At 36.4% G+C, this 22,462-nt stretch overlaps 1 protein-coding gene and 1 pseudogene across 3 annotated transcripts in view; both read right to left on the reverse strand.

The window, feature by feature from the left end:
• The window catches only part of GABRG3 (gamma-aminobutyric acid type A receptor subunit gamma3), a 614,083-nt gene that overhangs the window by 253,433 nt on the left and 338,188 nt on the right, over positions 1–22,462 (reverse strand). For all 3 annotated transcript variants that reach the window (XM_032843108.1, XM_032843107.1, XM_032843109.1), the window contains one exon: positions 20,983–21,065. In XM_032843108.1, the coding sequence (XP_032698999.1) occupies positions 20,983–21,065 (83 nt within the window). The remainder of the gene's footprint in view (positions 1–20,982; positions 21,066–22,462) is intronic.
• On the reverse strand, positions 5,807–12,142 carry LOC116858341 (annotated as a pseudogene).

A 22,462-nucleotide genomic window follows, 5' to 3' on the forward strand; every position in this document is an offset into this window, starting at 1 on the left:
TCAATAAAAATAGGCCAACACCCTGTCATCTAATAGTAAAACTTACAAGTCTCAGTGACAAAGAGAAAATCCTGAAAGCAGCTTGGGACAAGAGGTCTGTAACATACAATGGTAGAAATATTAGATTGGCACAGACCTATCCACATAGATCTGGCAGGCCAGAAAGGACTGGTATGATATATTCAGAGCACTAAATGAGGAAAATATGCAGCGAAGAATACTATATCTAGCTAGGCGTTCATTGAAAATTAAAGGAGAGATAAAAAGCTTCTAGGACAAACAAAAACTAAAAGAATTTGCAAACATTAAACCAGCCCTACAGGAAATATTGAAAAAGAGAGCCTAAAAGAAACAGAACAGAAAGTAACAGAGACAATATACAGTAAGAGTCACCTTAAAGGCAGTACAATGGCACTAAATTAATATTTTTCAGTAGTTACTCTAAATGTAAATAGGCTAAATGTCCTAATCAAAAGACACAGGACATCAGAATGGATAAAGAAAACAAGACCCATTGATATGTCGTCTGCGAGGAACTCATTTTGGACCCAAAGATACCTCCAGATTTAAAGTGCAGGGGTGGAAAACAAATTACCATGCTAATGGACATCAAAAGAAAGCTGGGGTGGCAATCCTTATAGCAGATAAATTAGATTTTAAGCCGAAGATTATAATAAGATATGAGGAATGACAGTGTATCATACTTAAAGGGTCTGTCAAACAAGAAGATCTAACAATTGTAAATATCTATGCCCCTAACATGGGTGCAGCCAATTATATAAACCAATTAATAACAAAATCAAAGAAACACATCAAAAATAATACAGGAATAGTAGAGGACTTTAACACCCCCTCACTGAAATGGACAGATCATCTAAGCAAAAGATCAACAAGGAAATAAAGGCTTTAAAAGACAGAAAGAATGTAACATCAGTTATATTCAGAGATTCCATCCCAAAGCAACAGAATATATATTCTTCTCTAGTGCATATGGAACATTTTCCAGAATAGGTCATATCCTGGGTCACAAATCAGGTCTCAACCAGTACCAAAAGATTGGGATCATTCCCTGAATATTTTCAGACCTCAATGCTTTGAAAGTAGAAAGAACTCAACCACAAGAGGAAAGTTGGAAAGAACACAAATACATGGAGGTCAAAGAGCCTCCTACTAAAGAATGAATGAATCAACCAGGAAATTAAAAAGAAGAATTTTTTTTTAAAAAATCATGGAAACAATTGAAAATGAAAACACAACTGTTCAAAATCTTTGGGATGCAGAAAAGGTGGTCCTGAGAGGAAAATATTGAGCAATACAAGCCTTTCTCAAGAAACAAGAAACGTGGGGTGCCTGGGTGGCTCAGTCAGTTAAGTGGTGCCCTTTGGCTCAGGTCATGATCCCAGGATCCTGGGACTGAGCCCCACATCAGGATCCCTGCTCAGCGAAGAGTCTGCTTCTCCCTCTCCCTCTGCCTGCTGCTCTGCCTATTTGTACTCTCTATCTCTGTGTCAAAAAAATAAAACCTTTAAAAAAAGAAAGAAGAAACAAGAAAGGTCTTGAATACACAACCGAATCCTACACCTAAAGGAGCTGGAGAAAGAACGGCAAACAGAGCCTAAACCCAGCAGAAGAGAAATAATAAAGATCAGGACAAACATCAATAAAATAAAAACCAAAGAACAGAAGAACAAATCAATTAAACCAGGAGCTGGTTCTTTGAAAGAATTAATAATATTGACAAACACCTGGTCAGACTTATCAAAAAGAAAAGAGAAAGGATTCAAATTAATAAAATCATGGATGAAAGAGGAGAAATCACAACCAACACCAAAGAAATACAAACAAATATAAGAACATATTATTAGCAACTACACACCAGAAAATTTGACAACCTGGAAGAAATAGATGTATTCCTCGAGATGTATAAACTACCAAAAGTGATCTAGGAAGAAATAACAGACCCATAACCAGTAAGGAGATTGAAGCAGTAACCAAAAATCTTGCAGCAAACAAGATCCCAGGGCCAGATGGCTTCCTAGGGGAATTCTATCAAATATTTATTTATTTGCTTGTTTATTTATTTATTTAAGATTTTATTTATTTATTAGAGAGAGAGAGAAATAACAAGTAGGCAGAGCAGCAGGCAGAGAGAGAGAGAGAGAAACAAGCTCTCCACTGAGCAGGGAGTCTAATGTGGGGCTTGATCCCAGGACCCTGGGGTCATTACCTGAGCTGAAGATAGCTGCTTAACCAACTGAGCCACCCAGGAGCCCCTCTATCAAACATTTATTTATTTATTTATTTATTTATTTATTTATTTATTATTTTAAAGATAGATTTATTTATTTATTTATTTGACAGACAGAGATCACAAGTAGGCAGAGAGGCAGGCAGAGAGGAGGAAGCAGACTCCCTGCCAAGCAGACAGCCCGACACGGGGCTCGATCCCAGGACCCTAGGATCATGACCTGAGCCAAAGGCAGAGGCTTTAACCCACTGAGCCACCCAGGTGCCCCTCTTTCAAACATTTAAAGAAGAATTAATACCTATTCTCCTGAAACTGTTCCAAAAAATAGAAATGGAAGGAAAACTTCCAAGCTCATTTTATGAGGGAGCATTTCCTTATACCAAAACCAGAGAAAGACCCCATGAAAAAAGAGAATTACAGACCAATATCCTTAATGAACACAGATGCAAAAATTCTCACCAAAATATTAGCCAATAGGATCCAGCAGTACATTAAAAGTATTATTCACCATGACCAAGTTGGATTTATTACAGGGATTCTGACCAGGTGCTTCCTGCTTGTATGCCAATGATAAACCAGCTGTGGCCCAGGTCAGCTCAGAGAATTTTCCACTATCTGGAAAACTGCCACCACACCTGCTCCAACAAGGTCCCAGTGCAAATCCTTGGGAGAAGATTTGCTTCCTGTTTGTCTCTTCTTTGGATTCTCTCCCTCAAACTTGTTTTGTTGTTGTTGTTGTTGTTGTTATTGTTTGTTTGTTTGTGTTTTTGTGGTTTTTTTTTTAATAATGACTCAGTGTACAGAAAGAGCAGTTTATAACCAAAATGCATAGTCTTTCTTTCCAATTACATTCTGGCTTCATTGGCCCAGCTGGGGAAGTTACATGGTTTACAGATTACCTATTTTCATCTTTTCATGTTGTTAAAGTGACAACAAAGCACTTTTCCCAGACATTCTTTCATTTCATAACTGAAGACTCTAGGGTCTTCTGCACTCCATCATCTTCTTACACCTCTTAAACAGGTTTATCAGTAGACAAGTGAAATGAATCACAGCAACTTTTCCTAAATAATGAAAAAGTCAAGCTCTTAGTCCAGATTTCTCCTTCCTTTTTCATATTTATCTATGAAGGTGAGATAAGTTAGTGGCACTATGCAAACTATCATTGGACAGTTTAAAGGGCAGGAGAATTTAAAGGAGAAAAAGACAAGTTTTATAGTAGACAGGCAGGAAATTCAAAATACTTTTTGTGGAAGTTCTGTGTTCACAGTTTACTCTATTTTGCTGTTGCTCACTGAGAGCACCCAATTTGTTATGGCCCGAAAATCCTAGAACTGTCCACACACCCTTGCTGAGATGCACTTAAGCCCCTAAACAGAGTAGTAGGAACCAGTGTGAAGCTTCCCAAGAGCCCAGCCATAGGAAACAAGCAGGTGAGTAAAAGTGCTGCTTTCTGTCCATGGCTCACCTGTTTCAGAAAGAAGCCTCTGAATCAGGATCTAGAAGGCAGGCTCCCCATCTTGCTTCACTCAGTGGAACAAAGGCAAATTGGAGGGGAGAGAAGCCCCAAGGCATTCCTAGTACCATTTAATAAGCTATTTACAAATGACATCCACAAAGCTTTGATAAAGAATGTGCCAGGTTCTCCTTTGAAAAATGCATCCTTTCCCTAGGAATACCCCAAGATTTACATTTCCAAGTTCCTTTTCTGTCTGGAATGTTTGGGGGAAATAGAAGCAGTAGCTGTGTCATGTTCTGCATGCAGGTTCATGCCTTTCAATCATCCATCGAGGAGGCAGTGTTCAGAGTATGGATGGAAACGACAGATAATACATTTCCAGAATGTCCTCCAAGGGGTCATTTGCCTTGACATTCGCTCTATTTAGGTAATAACTGCCAAGGTAAAGGCTGGTCTGTTAGAGAAAAGCCTGGATTTGGGAAAAAACAAGTGTTGATTTTAACTACCATGCACTAAATATATGACCTTGAACCTGAAGTTTTATTACTTATGTAAAACTCAGTTTTCTCATCTGTAAAAGGGGGTTTGGCAGGTAGGAATGGGGTTCAAAATGTGCTTCCCTGCACACTGACAGGAAACACATGCACAAAAGAAGATCCATCACTGCTCTTGTGCCACTGCTTGGTGCTGGGTGTGGCATCAACCCAGAGAACTGGATGCACCCTTTGCTGTAACTCAGCAGTGGCAGGACCCAGACACACTGACACTGAGATTTACTAACTGGCATTTACTCCTCTTCTGAATTAATTACTTTGGGAGATTGAAGCATTGCCTCTTAAAACTCTGAAAATCAGCCAACATGCTCAGACATTTCATACATCGTTATAGCAGCAGTGACATTTCCCTAATAATTTTTCTGACTCCAATATGGTTAGAAGTTGACACAAGTGTCAAAGATAAAACATACTCTGTGTGTGTGTGTGTCTGTGTGTGTGTGCCTTAAATAGTTTATTGGGATAAACTATTTTTGCTTATTTTTGCCTTAAATAGTTTATTGGGATAAAGCCATACTGCACCAAAATACATCTCATATCTTATGACCTGGATATCTGTTTTTGTTCCACCTCTCCTCTACCAATAATAATAATAATAATAGAAGTAACAATAATAATAACAATAATAATAATAAAGAGCACAGAATCAATAACCATTGTGCTTGATTAAGACCCCTGGTGATGTAGTAAATGACCTCATTTCTCTTGCTGGATTTCCACACTTTAAGGATCAAATGGGGTGATGTAATTGCTCGGAATTGCTCGTAATTGCTCAGAATAGTGTCTGGCACATACTAAGTGCACCTACATAAGTGTTAGGGATACACTGAAGATTCCCATGTTCGAGCATGGAAGTCTATCCTTAACATTAAGCCACAATCCCTCTACCCCAGCCTGTGAGTAGGTCTGAGCAGGGAAGAGACCAGGGTTTCCCTCATATTCAGTATGGTTCATACTGTAATTTTTTAAAATTCAGAAAGTGTTTAAGACTTATTTTAGAGAATATATACGTTATATAAAACAATAAAGACACACAAAGAGAACAGAGATTTCACAATTTCTATTCACTCAGATAATATTTCTATCAAGACTTTGTTAGGGGAAAAGGTTTTAAAGGAAAATAATTTTTTTTCCGTAAAATTGGAAACAACTATTAGCTATCTCTCCTGCCCCCACCACACTCATTAAATTTCTTCTGGAAAGCCAAATGTAGAAATAAAATAAAACAAAAATTCTGAACTGGTGGGTAAATACTCAAGTAGATTGTTGATGTAGGTTCATTAGCTTAAGGCATCACTTAGGTATTTTGAAGTCTTCCTCTTCATTTCTCCATTACAGTGTTCCAGCTATCCTGACCTGTTTTCCCCTAAAAATAAATCCCAGAGCAGCAATGTTTGTATCTTTGAGTATCTCTTCCTAAGAATTTGTTTTAAGAAAGAAATACTGTATAAAAAATATGTAACAGAACTATTAAAAAAAGGAGGGCAACAATCCTTCTTCATAACCAAGCAGTCTGTGCTTTGCTTGGTTTCTTTTGTGTACTCTTCAGGGTTTGTTTGTCTGCCCCAAGAATAAGACAACACTTGTGGGATAATGTTAGATGAAATGTAAAAAAAAAAAAAAAAATCTGGTTACAATGAACAAAGGAAGTAATGACCTTGTGATTAGATTCCCAGTTGTTGTTGCTGAAGCTTTGGTTCCATCTTTGCTGACTTGAAGTTTTGCTTTTTGCCAGATGTAAGAAACATGTAGGTTTTCTGACCTTGTTATTTTTGCAGAATTTGCTTTTGATGGATCAAGCATCTTGGCAATACCAACAACTTTCAGTGGCTCCTTCAAATCAGTTATGCTATGGCTGTGCACTTGGCAGAATCAGCTGCATACTCATGATGCCATGGTGCTCACATCAGTTGTCTATGGTATTGGTGCTGATGTGGAGGTAATGGCCGAGGATGGGGGTGAGGTCTTGACTGGCAGAATGGTCAGACTACTGATGTTTTCCCCATGATATGGTAGTTCAATGAAGTTGTACCATAAATCACTGGGGTACTTTTGATCCCCAGCAGAACACAGAGAGCTGGACTACTACTGCCACTGATAAGATTTCCCATCACTTCCCAAAAATGAACTTTCTTTGTATTCTCAGATTGAAACCTTGATTTTCTTAAACCTTAAATTACATCTCACCAACAAGGCACAGTTCAGTGAACATGTCATTGATATGGTCTAGGGAAAGGAGATTGGCCATCATATCACCAGCTTCATTTTTAACACAGTCACAGAGCTTGGTGTCTGCAGACAATCATATACAGAAATGTGTTCATTGTTGGGTAGATTCTTCTGACTAGGAGAAGTTGAGCTCAGTAGGAAAAGCTAATACTGTGAAAGTTAGTCTTTTTCCTTTTCCATAGAAAGCCTTCCTTGTGCAGAGTGTGTCTACTATAGTTGTACATCATTGGGAAATCCAACAGAAAAAGGGAAAATGTACAAACATCTCTCACATTTGTTCTTGCTATCCTAGTCCTATTGATGTTGACATCCTTGACCAAACCAATTAGAAATCTCTAAACAGAGTGTCTCTAGTCCTTTTCCATCATTTAGTAACTTGCTGTTATTCTCAGCTTACAGATGGGAGGAAGGAGGTTTAAAGAGATTTAGAGAAATGTGACTACTGCTGATCAGAGAAATTATTGATCGTGTTCTCTTCTAGGATTTTTATGGTTTCAGGTCTCACATTTAGGTCTTTAATCCATTTTGAATTTATTTTTTTGCACAGTATAAAAAGTTGTCCAGTTTCATTCTTTTGCATGTACTTGACCAGTTTTCCCAACACCATTTATTGAAGGTACCGTCTTTTTCTCATTGCATATTCTTTCCTCTGTTGTTGAAGATTAATTGACCATATAATTATGTGTTTATTTCTAGGTTTCCTATTTTGATCTATTGATCTATTTGTGCCATTACCATACTGTTTTGATTATCACAGCTCTGTAGTATATCTTGATATCTGGGATTGTGATACCTCCTGTTTCATTTTTCTTTTTCAAAATTGCTTTGGCTGTTTGGGGTCTTTTATGGTTCCACACAAATTTTAGGATTGTTTGTTCCAGTTCTGTAAAAAATGCTATTGGAATTTTGATAGGGATTTCATTAAATCTGTAGATTGCTTTGGGTAGTATATAAAATCTTTACATTTGTAATGGCATTGATGGAGCTAGAGAATATAATGTTAAGCAAAATATATCAGTCAGAGAAAGACAAATACCACGTGATTTCAGTCATATGTGGAATTTAAGAAACAAAACAAACAGGGAAAAAAAGAGAGAGAAAAACAAAGAAATCGATCCTTAACAATAGAAAACAAACTGATCATTACCAGAGGGCAGATGGAGGAGAAGGGTAGGTTAAATAGGTGATGGGAATTAAGGAGTACCCTTATCCTGATAACCACTAGGTAATGTATGGAATTGTTGAATCACTATATTGTATCCCTGAAATTAACATAACACTGTATCAGAACAAAAACTTAGTAACTAAAAGAACAAAGGGGTTGAAAGACATATAAGAAGTTCCCTGATGTTGTATAGTGAGTGAGCAGGGAGCTGGGATTCTAAACTAGAAAGCTTTGCTTCATGTCCTTAGACCCTCCCTCACAGACTCTGCACCCATTATTCTACTGCCACAGGGTTCTTCATAGTAATGAGGATCAGATGACTCCCTCCTGACCTTAGGGGAGCCCTGGGAAGTGGTTCTCATTGTATACATACTGTCACTTAATTTAATCTTCAGTGACAGATATGGTATGTATTATTATTCTGATTTCATAGATGAGAATATCATGTTCAGAAGGGTTAGACAATATGAAAACACCTATACAGTGAGAAGTGGTGAAAGTGGGAAGAGAGCTCACTCCTATTTCATTCTAGACCTCCGATGCTTTGACTTCTTTTTTTTACAGGCATGCCATGTTTGGAATGTGCAGACACCCTCTGTGTACATTCCAGTGCAAGAGTCACAAAACACACTCTTCTCTGTGTGATCCAGACTTGAATACAGGCACACCCAAGACCATTTTCTGCATACCCTTTAGGTGTCAGGAGAAGTGGTCTTGTTGCTATATGATAGAATCTGCAGGATGCTGAAAGATCACCTTCTCTGGCACTTCCTTGACCTTCCTACCACCATACCATTCTCCTTACCTCCACCTATTGTAGGTCTTTTGGGAAAGAGGCAAGATACCTCCAGCGATCCACTGTGACAGGGTTGGGTATAGTAGGACTACATGAAACAAAGAACTTCTGTAAAGCAAAGGACACAATCAACAAAATGGAAAGCAATCTACAAAATGGGAGAAAATATTAGCAAACCATATATCAGGTAAGAAGTTAATATCCAAAATATATAAAGAAATCACACAACCCAGTAGGGAAAAATAATGTGATTAAAAAATGGTCAAAGAAGACATACAGCTGGCCAACAGGCACATGAAAAATGTTCAATATCACTAATCATCAGAGAAATACAAATCAAAGTAACAATGGTATGTTACCTCACACCTATCAAAATGGCTATTATCAAAAAGATAACAAATAGCATTAGGCTAGGATGTGGAGAAAAAGAAACCCTTGTGCTCTGTTGGTGGGAATGTCAACCAGTTCTACCACTATGGAAAACAGTACAGAGTTTTCTCAGAAAATTAAAAGAAAAACCACCTTACAATCCAGCAATTCCACTTCTGAGCATGTATTCAGAGGAAGTGAAATCAAGATCTCAAAGAGCTCTTCCAACCCATGTTCATTTTAACATTATTCATAATAGCTAAGACTGGAAACAACCTAAGTGTACATCAATGGATGAATAAAGTAGTTGTAATATATACATATATACACACACAGACATACACACACACACATAATGGAATGTTACACAGTCTTGAAAAAGCAAGAAATCCTTTTATTTACAACAACATGGATGGATCTTGAGGGCATTATGCTAAATGAAATAAACCAGACACAGAAATACAAAATGTGCATGGATCTCAATTATGTGTAGAACATAAAATATTCAAACATGTAGCAGAGAGTAGGAAGATGGCTTCCAGGGTCTCAAGGGAGGAGGAAATAGGGAGGTAATGGTCAAAGGGTGCAAAGTTTCAGTTATGCAAGATAAATAAATTCTGGAGATCCACTCTAGAGCATGGTGCCTATAGCTAACAATACTTCACTATGTCCATAAAATCTGCTAAGAGGGTAGATCTTATGTTAAGTGCAATTATCAAACAATGAAAAATAATAAAGGGAGCTGGAGGAAACTTTGGGACATATGGATATATTTATGGCCTTCATATTGGTAATGGTTTCATGGGTATATATTTACCCCCAAACTTATTGAGTTGTACACATTAAATATGTACAGCTTTTTACATGTCAATCATACCTCAATAAAATCATTTCAAAAAATGAAAGTGGCAGAATGTCATTATGGAAGAAAAAAAAAGAAGAAGAAAAAAGAAAAAAAAATAAAAGAAGAAGAGCACAGCCTTCAAATTCAAACACCTCTTGCAATGAAGCATTCTTTGTTCTGCCATGATCAAGTCCTTAACCTCTCTGAACATCTTACTTTACCTAAAGCTAGAATAAAATAACCCACCTTCAAGACTGGACAGTGAAGCCATGATAATCATGTGTAGCAGTAGTTTACCACTTTTAGTGAGTTTCCACCACATTGAGGGTAATATTTACATGGAGGATATCCCAAAGCCCTGTTATTTCTGTTGCAGATACCATCACTGTCATTGTAGAAGGCATGACCAGTCATAACCATCTGCAGTGGACATCCTCCCACCACCCCCCAGCAAGGTTTACATGGGAAGGTAGAGACAATACAGAACAGGAGAGGGCAGAGATCAAGGAATACATGGGAAATTGAGCTGGCTGGCAAGTGTAGGGTAAGCCCCTTGAGGAGTATGGAACAGGTAGAGAGAATGTGACAATGTCCACCTCACCCACCACACAGGTTGCCTGATGTGGTCCTTGATGGGAAACCTGGTTACCAGGGTGCTGTCTTGATTCTCACTGAGAGGTGTAGGAGGCTGGACTTAGTTTTATCTCCCAGACATGCCACAGAGTTCATTCTAACTGCATCCAAATTATGTAGATTCAAGCAGATGCTGGGGCATTTGAGACCCTGGAATCCACATATTTGGTATTTGGGAGGGTGGGAACTTCCTCTCAGTATCAGTCAGGGTTCTTCAAAGAACTGAACCAACAGGATAAACAGATATAGATGGGCATAAGCATAAGAGAAGACTTATTAGAGGAATTGGCTCATGCGGTTATAGAGGCCAAGAGGTCCCATGATCTGTCATCTATAAGCTGAAGTCTCAAAAGAGCTGGTGATCCAAGGATACCTTGGAGAAATTGTAGGTTCAGTTCCAGATCACTGCAATAAAGGAAGCATTACAATAAATCTAGTCAAATGCGGTTTTTGGTTTCCCAGCATTCATTCTAACTGCACTTTATGAAGTGTGCTGTAATAGTATGTCCAAAAAAAAAAAACAATGTACATACCTTAATTTAAATTACTCTATTATTAACAAAGGCTACTATCATCTGAGCTTCCAGTGAATCATAATCCTAGATCACAAGGCACCATAATAAATATAATAATATGAAAAAGTTTGAAATATTATGAGAATTTCCAAAATAGTCACAGAGACATGCAAAGACCAAATGCTGTTGGAAAACATAGCATGAATAGACTTGTTCAATGTAGGGTTGCCACAAACCTTCAATTTGTGTAAAAAAAGACACAATATCTGTGAAGCACAATGAGGTATGCCTATGTAAGACTGAGTCCATAGACCTGACAATTGGGAGCTAATCATGTAAGTCCCAGTCTGAGTCTGGAGGCCTCAGAACCAGGAGAAGCAATGCCTGAGGGCAGGAGAAGACAGTAATGAGTAATAAATGCAAGTTTCATAATCCTCTGCCTTGCTGTTGTATTTGGACTTTCATGGACTGGATGAGGGTACCAGCACTGAAGAGGGTAATCTATTTTAGTCTACTAGTTAAATGCTAATCTCTCTTCTGAAGACACCCTCACAGACACACCCAGAAATAATGTTTTACCAGTTATCCAAGCAACACATAGCATGGCCAAATTGACACGTAAAATTAACCACCACTCTCCCCATGGAAGATGGGTTTCCTTTTGGAAGTCTCACACCTGAGCATTTGCTTCAGAGGATATAGGATGACTGCTGGCATTTCACGCCATCTGCTATTTGGTAATTAACTCCTCCCAACAAAGGAAAATAACTTTCAAAGAGTTGTGTGATTCCTTTCCTCCAAAGCAAAAGGGATGGGAGACAGCCCCACCTGCCAGGATGCTCTACCTGGCAGAAGGCCCAACTCATTAATGCACTTGGGCAGCATTCAGGAAACAAGCAATTTTGACTCAGCTTATTTTAAGACACACACACCAGTCATGAAAGCATTTGGATGAGCCAAGAGTACTTAGTTCCCTCTCCAGGTCACATCAACAAAGGCTTAAAATAAAATACATTTGGCTGTATTCTGGCAGCTGCACACATAGTAATAAAGAAGGTATTAGTGACTCCTAAAAATAAGTCTTTCTGGTTTGTATGTACCTCTGCACAGCCAATCAGATGTTGCTGGAACCTGATAGTGATAAGGCTAAGTGAAATCTTCCAGTCCTGACCAGCCTGCCTTCCTGCCTTGAAAGGATACAGTTCAACTGACCATGAGATGCAGATGGTAACCTCCCTCTAGGTTCTGAGACCTAACTTGGAGCATGAACTTCATTGATGTCTTTAGATTCTTTTTCCAAGTCAATATTCCTCAGGGATCCTATAGCCATGAAGGGATTGGAACACAGTGAACCACTGTCTCAATCAAATTCAGTAGCAATGATTTTAGCTTCATAGCCACAGAACTGGGGAATTGGATCAGCTGAAACTGGTTTCCATTGCCCTTTGGTTTTTTGTTTTTTTTTCTATCTCGTCATGGCAGGTATGTATTAAAAGGAAAATAGAAGGCATGCATTACTAAAGGAACTTTTAAATCAAATTGTCTTTTTTTTTTTGCTATTGAATTGTATGTGTTCTTTATATGTTTTGGATATTAGTTCTTTACCATATATATGATTCACAAATATTTTATCACATTCAATAGCTTGCCTTTTCTTTCTTTCTTCTTCTCCTTTTTTTTTTTTTTGTTTCCTTTGCTGTACAAAAGCCTTTTAGTATGTTGCATCTCCAGATATTTATTTATTTAGTTAGTTTGTTAGTTTGGGTTTTGGTATCAGATTATAAATATCATTACTGAGACCTATGTCAAGGAACTTACATCTTATGTTTTCTTCTAAGAGTTTTATGGTTTGAGGTCTTACATTTAAATCTTTAATCCTTTTTAAAAAAATATTTTTGTATTTATTTATTTGACAGAAATCACAAGAAGGGAGGCAGAAAGAGAGAAGGGGGAAGCAGGATCCCTATCGAGCAGAGATTCCAATGTGGGTTCAACCCCAGGACCCTGAGACTATGACCTGAGCTGAAGGCAGATGCTTAACCCACTGAGACACCCAGGCACCCTTCTTTAATCTTTTTTGAGTTAATTTTTGTGTATGTGTAGAATAGTGGTCAACTGTTGTTTTTTTTTTTCATGTTTTCCCAGTACCATTTATTGAAGAGACTGTCTTTTCCATTGTATATTCTTGGTTCCTCTGTCATTAATTAATTGAGCATATATGCATGGGTCTATTTATGGACTTTCTATTCTGTTACATTGATTTGTGTCTGTTTTTTTCCAAAAGCTATTGGAATTTTGATAGAGATTGCACTGTATCTTATTGCTTTGAGTAGTGTGGACATTTTAACAATATTGATTCTTTCAATGCATAAGCGTGGAGTATTTTTCCATTTATTTGTGTTTTCTTCAATTTATTTCTTATAGCTTTCAGACTACACCTAGGTATTTAGGTGTATTAATGTCTTTTTTTTTTTTGTATTAATGGTCTTTTAATTAATGTCTTATAGCTTTCAGACTACACCTAGGTATTTAGGTAAACGACCTAAACAGGGAGCAACATAGGAAAGAGGAATCAAGAACATTATGATTTTAAGCAAATCACAGAGATTTAAAGGAGATGAATAGCTGGTTTGAAAACCTCTGGGAGAGTCTAAGACTGTGGTTTCCAACAACAGTTGGCCATGAGCTGTAGGTAAACTATTAAGTAATTGAAATGTGACTACTCCAAACTAAAAAGCGAGGTTAACATAAAATACACATTGGATATTGAAGACACTATGAAACTGTCCCATACTAATTTATTAAAACATCTCACTAATTATTTTTCACATTTATTGCATGTTTAAATGATGATATTTTGATAAATTTTGTTAAATAAAATGTTATTAAATTTAATTTCATATTTGTTTTAACTTTTTAAAATGTGAGTTCAAGAGGGATGCCTGAGTTGCTCAGATAGTTAAATGCCCAACTCTTGATCTCAACTTAGGTCTTAATCTCAGGGTCATGATTTCAAGTCCCACACTGGGCTCCCTGCTGAACATGAAGCCCACTTTAAAAAATGATGTGACTCCTAGAAAATGTATAATTATATCTTTGGTTTGCATTTATTTCTCTTAGTATGATAAAAGAAGATCATGGGGTGTTAATTGAAAATAAACACTTCGGAAAATGAAGAGACCACAATGCTACTCAGAGGGAACAGTTACACAGTTTTAAAGAAATGTAAAACAGGAAAAAGCTAATACAGAGATTGTGCTTTGCTTATACAGCTCATGGATATATTTTATTTGGTCAGTAAAGTTTTAACCTACAAAATGTTTTAATTATACATTTAATCTTAAATGAATTTGTTGTTGACTTTTAAAAATATTGGAAGCCTTCATATAAAAATGCAAATCTCCTCCTTGAGAAATAAAAACACCTAGCAAATCTTTCCTTTTGTTCCATCAAAGTAAAATTTGGCAAACACTGAAAGTGATTCTCTCTCAGGCAATTTATGTACTTTGCCATAATCTCCACCATGACCTGTTGTACACTGGAGCCTGAAATTAAATGTCAGCTGCTGTTTATTTGTCAAGCATGTAGTCGTGTTTCTTGCTGTATACTTATGAGGGAAAAAAATACATATGGTAACCAGAGTCATTCACTGAAATTCTTGATGTGGCTCTGTTTTGTGTTTGTTTTGTTTTGTGAGAGTGTGTGTGTGTTCATTGCATTTGCAACCCCTACCCTATAGAATAGAAGAGCATGGTACAGAGTGAAGAAGGGCTAAGAGTAAATCTTAGCATCTGTATAGAATATGAGTTTCTTGGAGTTAGGAGCACTAGATAAGGAAAAACAGAAACAGAAATTTCTGACATATCAGACTACAACGGGGAAAATAATTAAAGGATGATCAAAGATAACTATCTCTGGGACACTAATATATATTTTCAATTTATCTTACAAGATAAGATATATCATATATATATCCATATATATATATATATGGATATATATATATCTTTCATTATATCTTATAAGAACAATTTAAAAATAATTCAAGATCAGGAATAGAAAGCAATATCCTTCTAGATACGATAGCATAACAGTTTCAGATATTAAAAGAGATATGGAAAGAGGTATCAGATCTCAACGTCAGAAGGAAGCTGAACATATCAACAATCAGAAGCTCACAGAAAATGGAGGGGTGGACTTGAAATTTATCTTGGTACATGTGAGGTACAGTTATTGAGTAGATAACCAAATTCCTAGGAAAAACACAACAGGTTAGTGTATCCTCCTTCCTTCACAGAAACTTCTCATGAAATTGAATAAAGTGAAGCACAACTGACATTGGCCACCAGATGCCATTTCTCATCAAGCACATAGCTACTCTTGAATGAGGGGCTCATGGAATGCTAGAAGAGCAGGCAAACATCCCTCCTCATCAAGTAACCATGAAGGAATATGGAGGATAATCCTATTGTCATGATGATTATAACCCTCTTTAGAGGCCTCCATTCTACTCACAATGACTATATTTTACTCCTTTCATATGTGTTGTTCTGCAAGTGAAATTATTAAATCATGTAACTAAAAACTGTAGAATAAGCTATTTTTGGTTTGCAATTAAATGCAATTGAAACTCTATGAATAAAATCCATAGACACTAGATCTTTGTGTTTGAATTGTCTATACACAAGTTATTGAGGATAACTTTAGTTTACAGTTTGGTAAAATGAAAATATAAAGGAGATAGATTAGTGTTGTATAGAGCTATATTTTGAATGAAAAAGAGACAAAATCCATGAAAGGAATGGTAAAGCATGCACTTTCAAGACAGAATGAAGTGAAATTAGAGAGGGAAGAAGGAATCTTGTAGGTTATGGTAAAGCATTCAAGCTTGATACTATCACCAGGGGTAAGAACTTTTGAACAGTTAGAAGTACAGGAGATATATATATATATATATATATATTTTTTTTTTTTTTTTAGTAAGTCAATGCCAGGATATATGTATATAATGAACTTGAAATACAAGAGTGGGAGTGGAAACCCCAAGAGGTAGAAACAGTTAACAGTGAACAAGTTCAAGGACATTTTTGAGGCAGACTAAACAGTAATTGGTTTAATACCATGGAAGAAGCACTTTCCAGAAGTCAGAGGATCCCATTTCTAATCCCTTAACCATGGACAGTGACAGCATCTGTTTCTGTTTCCTCATCTACACATGAGCAAGAGGGACTAGATGAGGAGTTTTTAAACTCTGAACTACAAATTATGTAGCTGATAGATTCAAAATACCCTATTAAATTTTCTGAGTGTATGAATAAAGGACCATAGTTTTGTCCAGAATCTCAAAGTGGAATGTGACCCCAAAATATGTAAGAACCATTGTAAAAGACTGTTTATCACTGAGATCTCTAAGCTGGAACTTCTGGCTTAGGGTTTCCAGAAATTTCTAATAATTCAGAAGTTTGTTTCACTGAAGTGAAAGAAGAAGCATAGGATCTTTATCATTTTTCACCTTATTATTTCCCTTAATCCCTTAAAATATTAATTTATCAGCAATTTGGACCAATTATATTTAGGAATTGGGCCTATAATGCCACCTTGGTGTGATTACTCATATTTCTATCTTTATGAAGTAAAGATTTTGGGGGTGTTAAGTTTGTTAAGTTTTTTTTTTAAGATTATAAATATTTTTTATTATGTTATGTTAGTCACCATACAGTACATTTGGTTTTGACGTAGTGCTCCATGATTCATTATTTACATGTAACACACAGCACTCACTACAACACATTTCCTCCTTTAATACCCATCACTGAGCTAACCCATCCCCCAACCCCATCCCCTCTGAAACCCTCAGATTGTCTCCTGGAGTCCAGTCTCTCATGCTGTCATGGTTCCTCTCCCCTTCTGATGCCCCCCCTTCAGTTTTCCCTTTATTCCCCTCATGTCCTCCATGCTGTTCCTTATGTTCCACATGTGGGTGAAACCATATGATAATTGTCTTTCTTTGCTTGATTTATTTCACTAAGCATAATCTCCTTCAGTTCCATCCATGTTAATGCGAATCGTGGGTATTTGTCCTTTCTCATGGCTGAGTAATATCCCATTGTATATATGAACCACATCTTCTTTATCCATTCATCTGTTGAAAGGCATTTTGACTCCTTCCACAGTTTGGCTATTGTGGACATTGCTGTTATGAACTTTGGGGTGCATATGGCCTTCTTTTCACTATATCTGTATCTCTGAGGTAAACACCCAGGAGTACAATTGCTGGGTCATAAGGTAGCTCTATTTTTAACTTCTTGAGGAAACCCCATACTGTTCTCTAAAGTGGCTGTACCAGATTGCATTCCCACCAACAGTGTAATAAGTTGTTTTTAAAAAAAAAATAGATTTTGGATATTAGCCTTTTATCTAATAAGACATTTGCAAATATCTTCTTGCATCCTATAGATTGTCTTTTGGTTTTGTCTACTGTTTCCTTTGCTGAAATTTAAAATAGGTTTAAACTTACGGAAAAAATTATAAGGATACTACAGGTAGTTCCCAACACACTACACCTAGTTTCCCCTATTATTAATACCTTACACTAATATGTACATTTGCCACAATTAATGAATCAACATTGGTACACTATTGTCCAGTCTTCTTTTTTCAGATTTCATCAGTTTACCCCTAATGCTCTTTTTCTATTCTGGGATGTCATCCAAGATACCACCTTGGCTATGATGGTTTCACAGACATTCCTTGTTCTCAATGGCATTGGCATTTCTGAACAGTACTATTCAAGATTTTGTAGAATGTATCTCAATTAAGATTTGTATGGTGTTTTTCTTATGATTATATGAGGTTATGGGTTTTTAGAAGGGAGACCACAGGAGGAAGTGCCATTATCATCACATCATATCAAGGGTACTTACTATCAATACGATTTATATCTGTTCATATTGACCTTAATCACCTGGCTGAAGTAGTGTTTGTCAGTTTTCCCCACTATAAAATGGCTCATTTTATCCCTTTCTATGATAAATTTCTTGGAAGGAAGTCACTATGCTCATCCTTGACTTAAGGGGTAAGGAATTATGTTCCACCTCCATGAGGGTGGAATATCCACATAAATTATTTGGAATTCTTCTGCATGGGAGATTTGTTTCTTTTCCCAAACTACTTAAGGGGAAGATATATTCTGTTGTATGAACATATCAAATTTTATCTGTTCATCAGTTGATGGGATTTGAGTATATCTGTATATCTATCTTTATAGCAGCACCACACCACACTCTCTTCGTTATTGTACCTTAGTAGTAAGTTTTGAAATCAGAAGTGTGAGCTCTCTAAATTTGTTCTTCTTTCAAGATTGTTTTGGCTATTCTAGATTTATTTAATTGCCCCATAAATTTTAGAATCAATTTGTCAATTTCAGAGGAAAAGATCCAGCTGAGGTTTTGATAAGTATTGCACTGAATCTATAGATTATTTTGAAAAGCATTAGCACCTTAAAAACATTAAGTCTCAGTTCATGAACATAGAATGCCTTTACATTTGTTTATATTTTCTTTCCTTTCTTTCAACATTTCTGTAGTTCTCAACATACAACTCTTGCACTTATTTTGCTAAATTCACTCTTAAATATTATATTCTTTTTGATACTTTAGTAAATTAGTTGTTTTCTTACTTTCCTATTCAAGGTTTTATTTTATAATTTATAGAAATACAAATGTTGTTTGTATATTGCTCTCGTATCCTATAATCTTAATTAATCCATTGAAATTTATTGACTTACTTCATTACCTAATATAAGGCTTATTTTGCACAAAGCCTCCTGTGCACTTAAGAACAACATATATTCTGTTGTTGTTGAGTGGACACTCTATATATACTACTAGATCTAGTTGCTTTGAAGTACTATTCAGGTCTTCTGTTTCCCTGGTAGACCTCCTATTTACAGTTTTTTCTCTCCATTTTTGAAAGTGGGTTACTAAAATATCTAACTATTATTGCTGAGTTGTCTGTTTTTCCCTCCAGATAAGTCAATTTTTACTTAAATTTTAATTTTACTTTATGTATTTTAATGTTATATTATTAGAACATTATGCCTGTTTATTATTACTGTGTATTTCTTGATGTGCTGATACATTTTATTATTATTAAATGTGCTTCTTTGTCTTTAATAACTATTTTCTTTAATATATTTTGTTTTATACTAATATAACTAATCCAACTCTCTTTTGGTCACTACTTGCATTATATATCTTATTTCATAATTTCACTTCCAAATGATTTGTCTTTGAATCTAAATTGTGTCTCATATAGAATATATATAGTAGGATCATGATCTTTTATCCTTTCTCCCACTTTTTGCTTATCCATGCATCTGTTGATAGACACTGGGTTCCTCAACTTGTGGACTCAGGAGAAACTCCCCCTAAAAGTAGATTCCCTGTCCTGACTTGGCTCTGGGAACAATAGAAAAGCAAAAAATTCCTTCCAGGAATGTACAATCACAACCTGAAATCACAGATATGTAGCTAGAATTCATACCAACTCTGTAGCCTAGAAATCCAGGTTTAAACTTTAAAGTTATAGAGACACCAGGCAGAACCAGAGCAAAACCTCCTAAGAAAATGTAAGCCCCAAAGAAATCCTACAGAAAAAAATTACAAGAAACATGAGCTCAAATGAAAAATTACTTATTGAACAGAAAAGTAAATGAATTACCATGTAACTGAGTAAAACAAAACAACAAAGTCTGCAAGTTGCTCCCACAAAGATATCAGAAAGGTTTGGAAATTTAAATAAATGGAAGATGACATTAAAAATTTAGTGAAGAAATAAGATGTTGTCAAATTGCATAAAGAACTAGAAAAAAAAAGCAAAATATAGATGTCTAAAATAATGAGAAACAACCATTAAGGTTATAAAGTAAATAGATGAATTAATAACATATCAGAGCATTGGAAGGGTCTACATAGCTAAATTGGGTTCACTGAGAACATTGGTAAATAGTGAAGTGGACAAATTACTAGGAAAATTATATACATATATACCAAACTGACTCACAAAGAAATAGACGATTTGAATGGTTCCATAATTTTCAAGTTAATTAAATAAATAGAGAATAGCAGGCCTAAATAAATCTACAGGCAAGTTTACCAGACATTCACAGACATTAGCCATCTACTTCTTAGGCATTAAAAATATGTGTTATCAACATACATAATGATTTGGGGGAAAATGTTATTTTAAATTGGGATTCAACTAATTAAACTAATCTCTGCAAAAGAATATTTTTGCCCAGTGTAGATCAGTGAAATTTTTCTTTCTACCTTGTCTTTTTCTCTGCCTAAAATGAACTGTAAAGTGTGTTCATCTCTTATTTCATTTTTGTCTTTTCACTTTAATGTCCAGCGAGGGAAGCCACAAAAGCTCTGCTTGAGATTTCATCACATTTGTTTGTCAAGCTTTATATGCAATTTTATAGAAAGCCAATAAAGTTAATTAAATTCTTATGAGTCATACTTAGCTACTTGTGATCAACACATTTAAAAGGAACTTCCTAAGTTCTACAGATATATTTCCCTATTGAGCTTTACTTAAAATGTTATTTTATAAATAAACACATAAATTTGATATTTCCTTTTTTATGTATCCTTGTATGCACTAGAATTGTCTTGAAGAATTTAGTTAGCTAATATTAATCAGATGTAAGATATTAGAAAATAAAATAGTGAAAAATTAAATTACTACAGTACTACAATAAGACAAATGTAAATATATTTAAATAAATTTTTATCTTTCTATTCAGAAGACAAAATGCCTTGCTTGAAGATAATATTAAACCCAAAAATATCACAAATGATTTTGTATACTTCAGAATAATATGCACAGCTCATTAGCATAAAGGTTATTTGTAAGTCAACTGTTCACCAATTTCTGACACTTTCATCATTATATGGTCAAGTTGCTCACAGCTTTTCCAAAGTTACCTATTCTGTAACATACGTCCTACACGATAGAGTGAAAACACCCATGTGTCTAATACCAAAATCATTATCTATTTTTTCTGTCACGTAATGATGCTATAATCACTCTCATGACCATCTGCCATAAATCAACAGAAGATAGACATTCCTTTACACAGCATTTATACTCCAAGTTGGTACTCACAGCTGGAGAAAATCAACGGGCAGGAGTGCTCATCCATGGGAAAGTTGTGCAGCTGCAGCTGGCATTCTGCATTTATAGTGAGCCTGCAGGAGAGCCAAGGGTCACTCTTGAGGTCAGCCAGGAGCAACCCAGAAAAGTCCCAGGTCAAAGCTAAGGATCAGTCACCTTTTACCACAACTGGGGAGTGAGAGCTGTGCACTTAACTCACTCTTGGCATTGGTGCCATTCAGGGATAACCATTTAGTGACTTTTGTGTTATTTTGTTCTGTTTTTAATTATTGGTAGCAGAGAGAATTTCAGTTACTAAAAATTCCAAACTATGTCTAGAAATAAAACCCAAGTCAGAGAGAAGACAAAAACAACTATTATTTTGTATGTCTTTGTCTTCAATATGTTTGACTGAATTAAAGCCTTCCATTTTCAAACTAGTGTATTTCTCTAAATAGGTATAATGCCAAACTAATCCACTTGTAGAAGGGACTTCATATTTGGACAACACTCTCATTAGATTATGCAGGTGGTGGCTATATAAGCATGCGCATTGCATCCTTCAAGAACAGACAGCACTGGGGCCCGAGTTCCTATGAAGGATCCCAGGATAGGTGATGTCCCCAATCTGGTTTGCTGAGGCTCACCTTCACTTCAGAGTCTCCTCTGCACTCCTTTAAGACTAATGTGGAAAAACCTGTTACAGACTCCAACTCTCTAAATATAATCCATCAGCTGAGCTACCTGCTGTGGATTTGTTGTCGATGTTCCCCGCCTGACAAAATTATTATTTCCCTGAAAGTTGAAATTCTCCAATCTTCCACTTCTTTTGGTTTTAATCTGTACTTTTGTTTGTGCTGTGGATACTTGTTTACCATTCTGAGTTATAGACTTCGCGTGGCCACAACTCACCTGCAAATAAGAGCTCATTTACTAAATGTGGGGGTGAGAGAAGAGCAGTGCCCAGGGGCTGGTGGTAGGCTTCACTGAGCCAAGAAGATAAATGGGTCAGAAGAGTTAGACAAGTCACCTTCTCCTGAGGCATGCGGAATTTACAATGCCTTTCAGACACTCAGGAGGAGACATCCCATAGGCAGGAGGCTCCAAGCATCTGGACTCCAGAAACGAAGTTCTGGGTTGGAGGTAGGCATGTGGGAAACCTCAGAATAGATGTGGAAATGGATTAGTTAAGCCAGCAGGAGAGAGAAAAGTGAGTGAAGTAATGAGGAAGTCCTGAGGCAGAAAGAACAGAAGGAGAAAGGGCTTCACAAAAGCAGGAGCAGGAGACAGAGAGGGGAGCCATGGTGCTGCAAAGGTGGTGAAAGAAAGTGATAGAAGAGAGTGAGCACATATAGTGCTCCTAAGAGATCATGGGCAGTGGGGACAACAGTGTCTGGAGGATACTGCCCTGATCCTAACTCTAGGCAAACAGAAAAGCTGCCCAAGGTGCAGGGTATCCCTCTGGTATGTTACAGCTTGGTGTTCACTTAGA

Source organism: Lontra canadensis, unplaced genomic scaffold (assembly GCF_010015895.1).
Source record: "Lontra canadensis isolate GAN:19392208 unplaced genomic scaffold, GSC_riverotter_1.0 scaffold135, whole genome shotgun sequence".
NCBI classification, from domain to species: Eukaryota; Metazoa; Chordata; class Mammalia; order Carnivora; family Mustelidae; genus Lontra; species Lontra canadensis.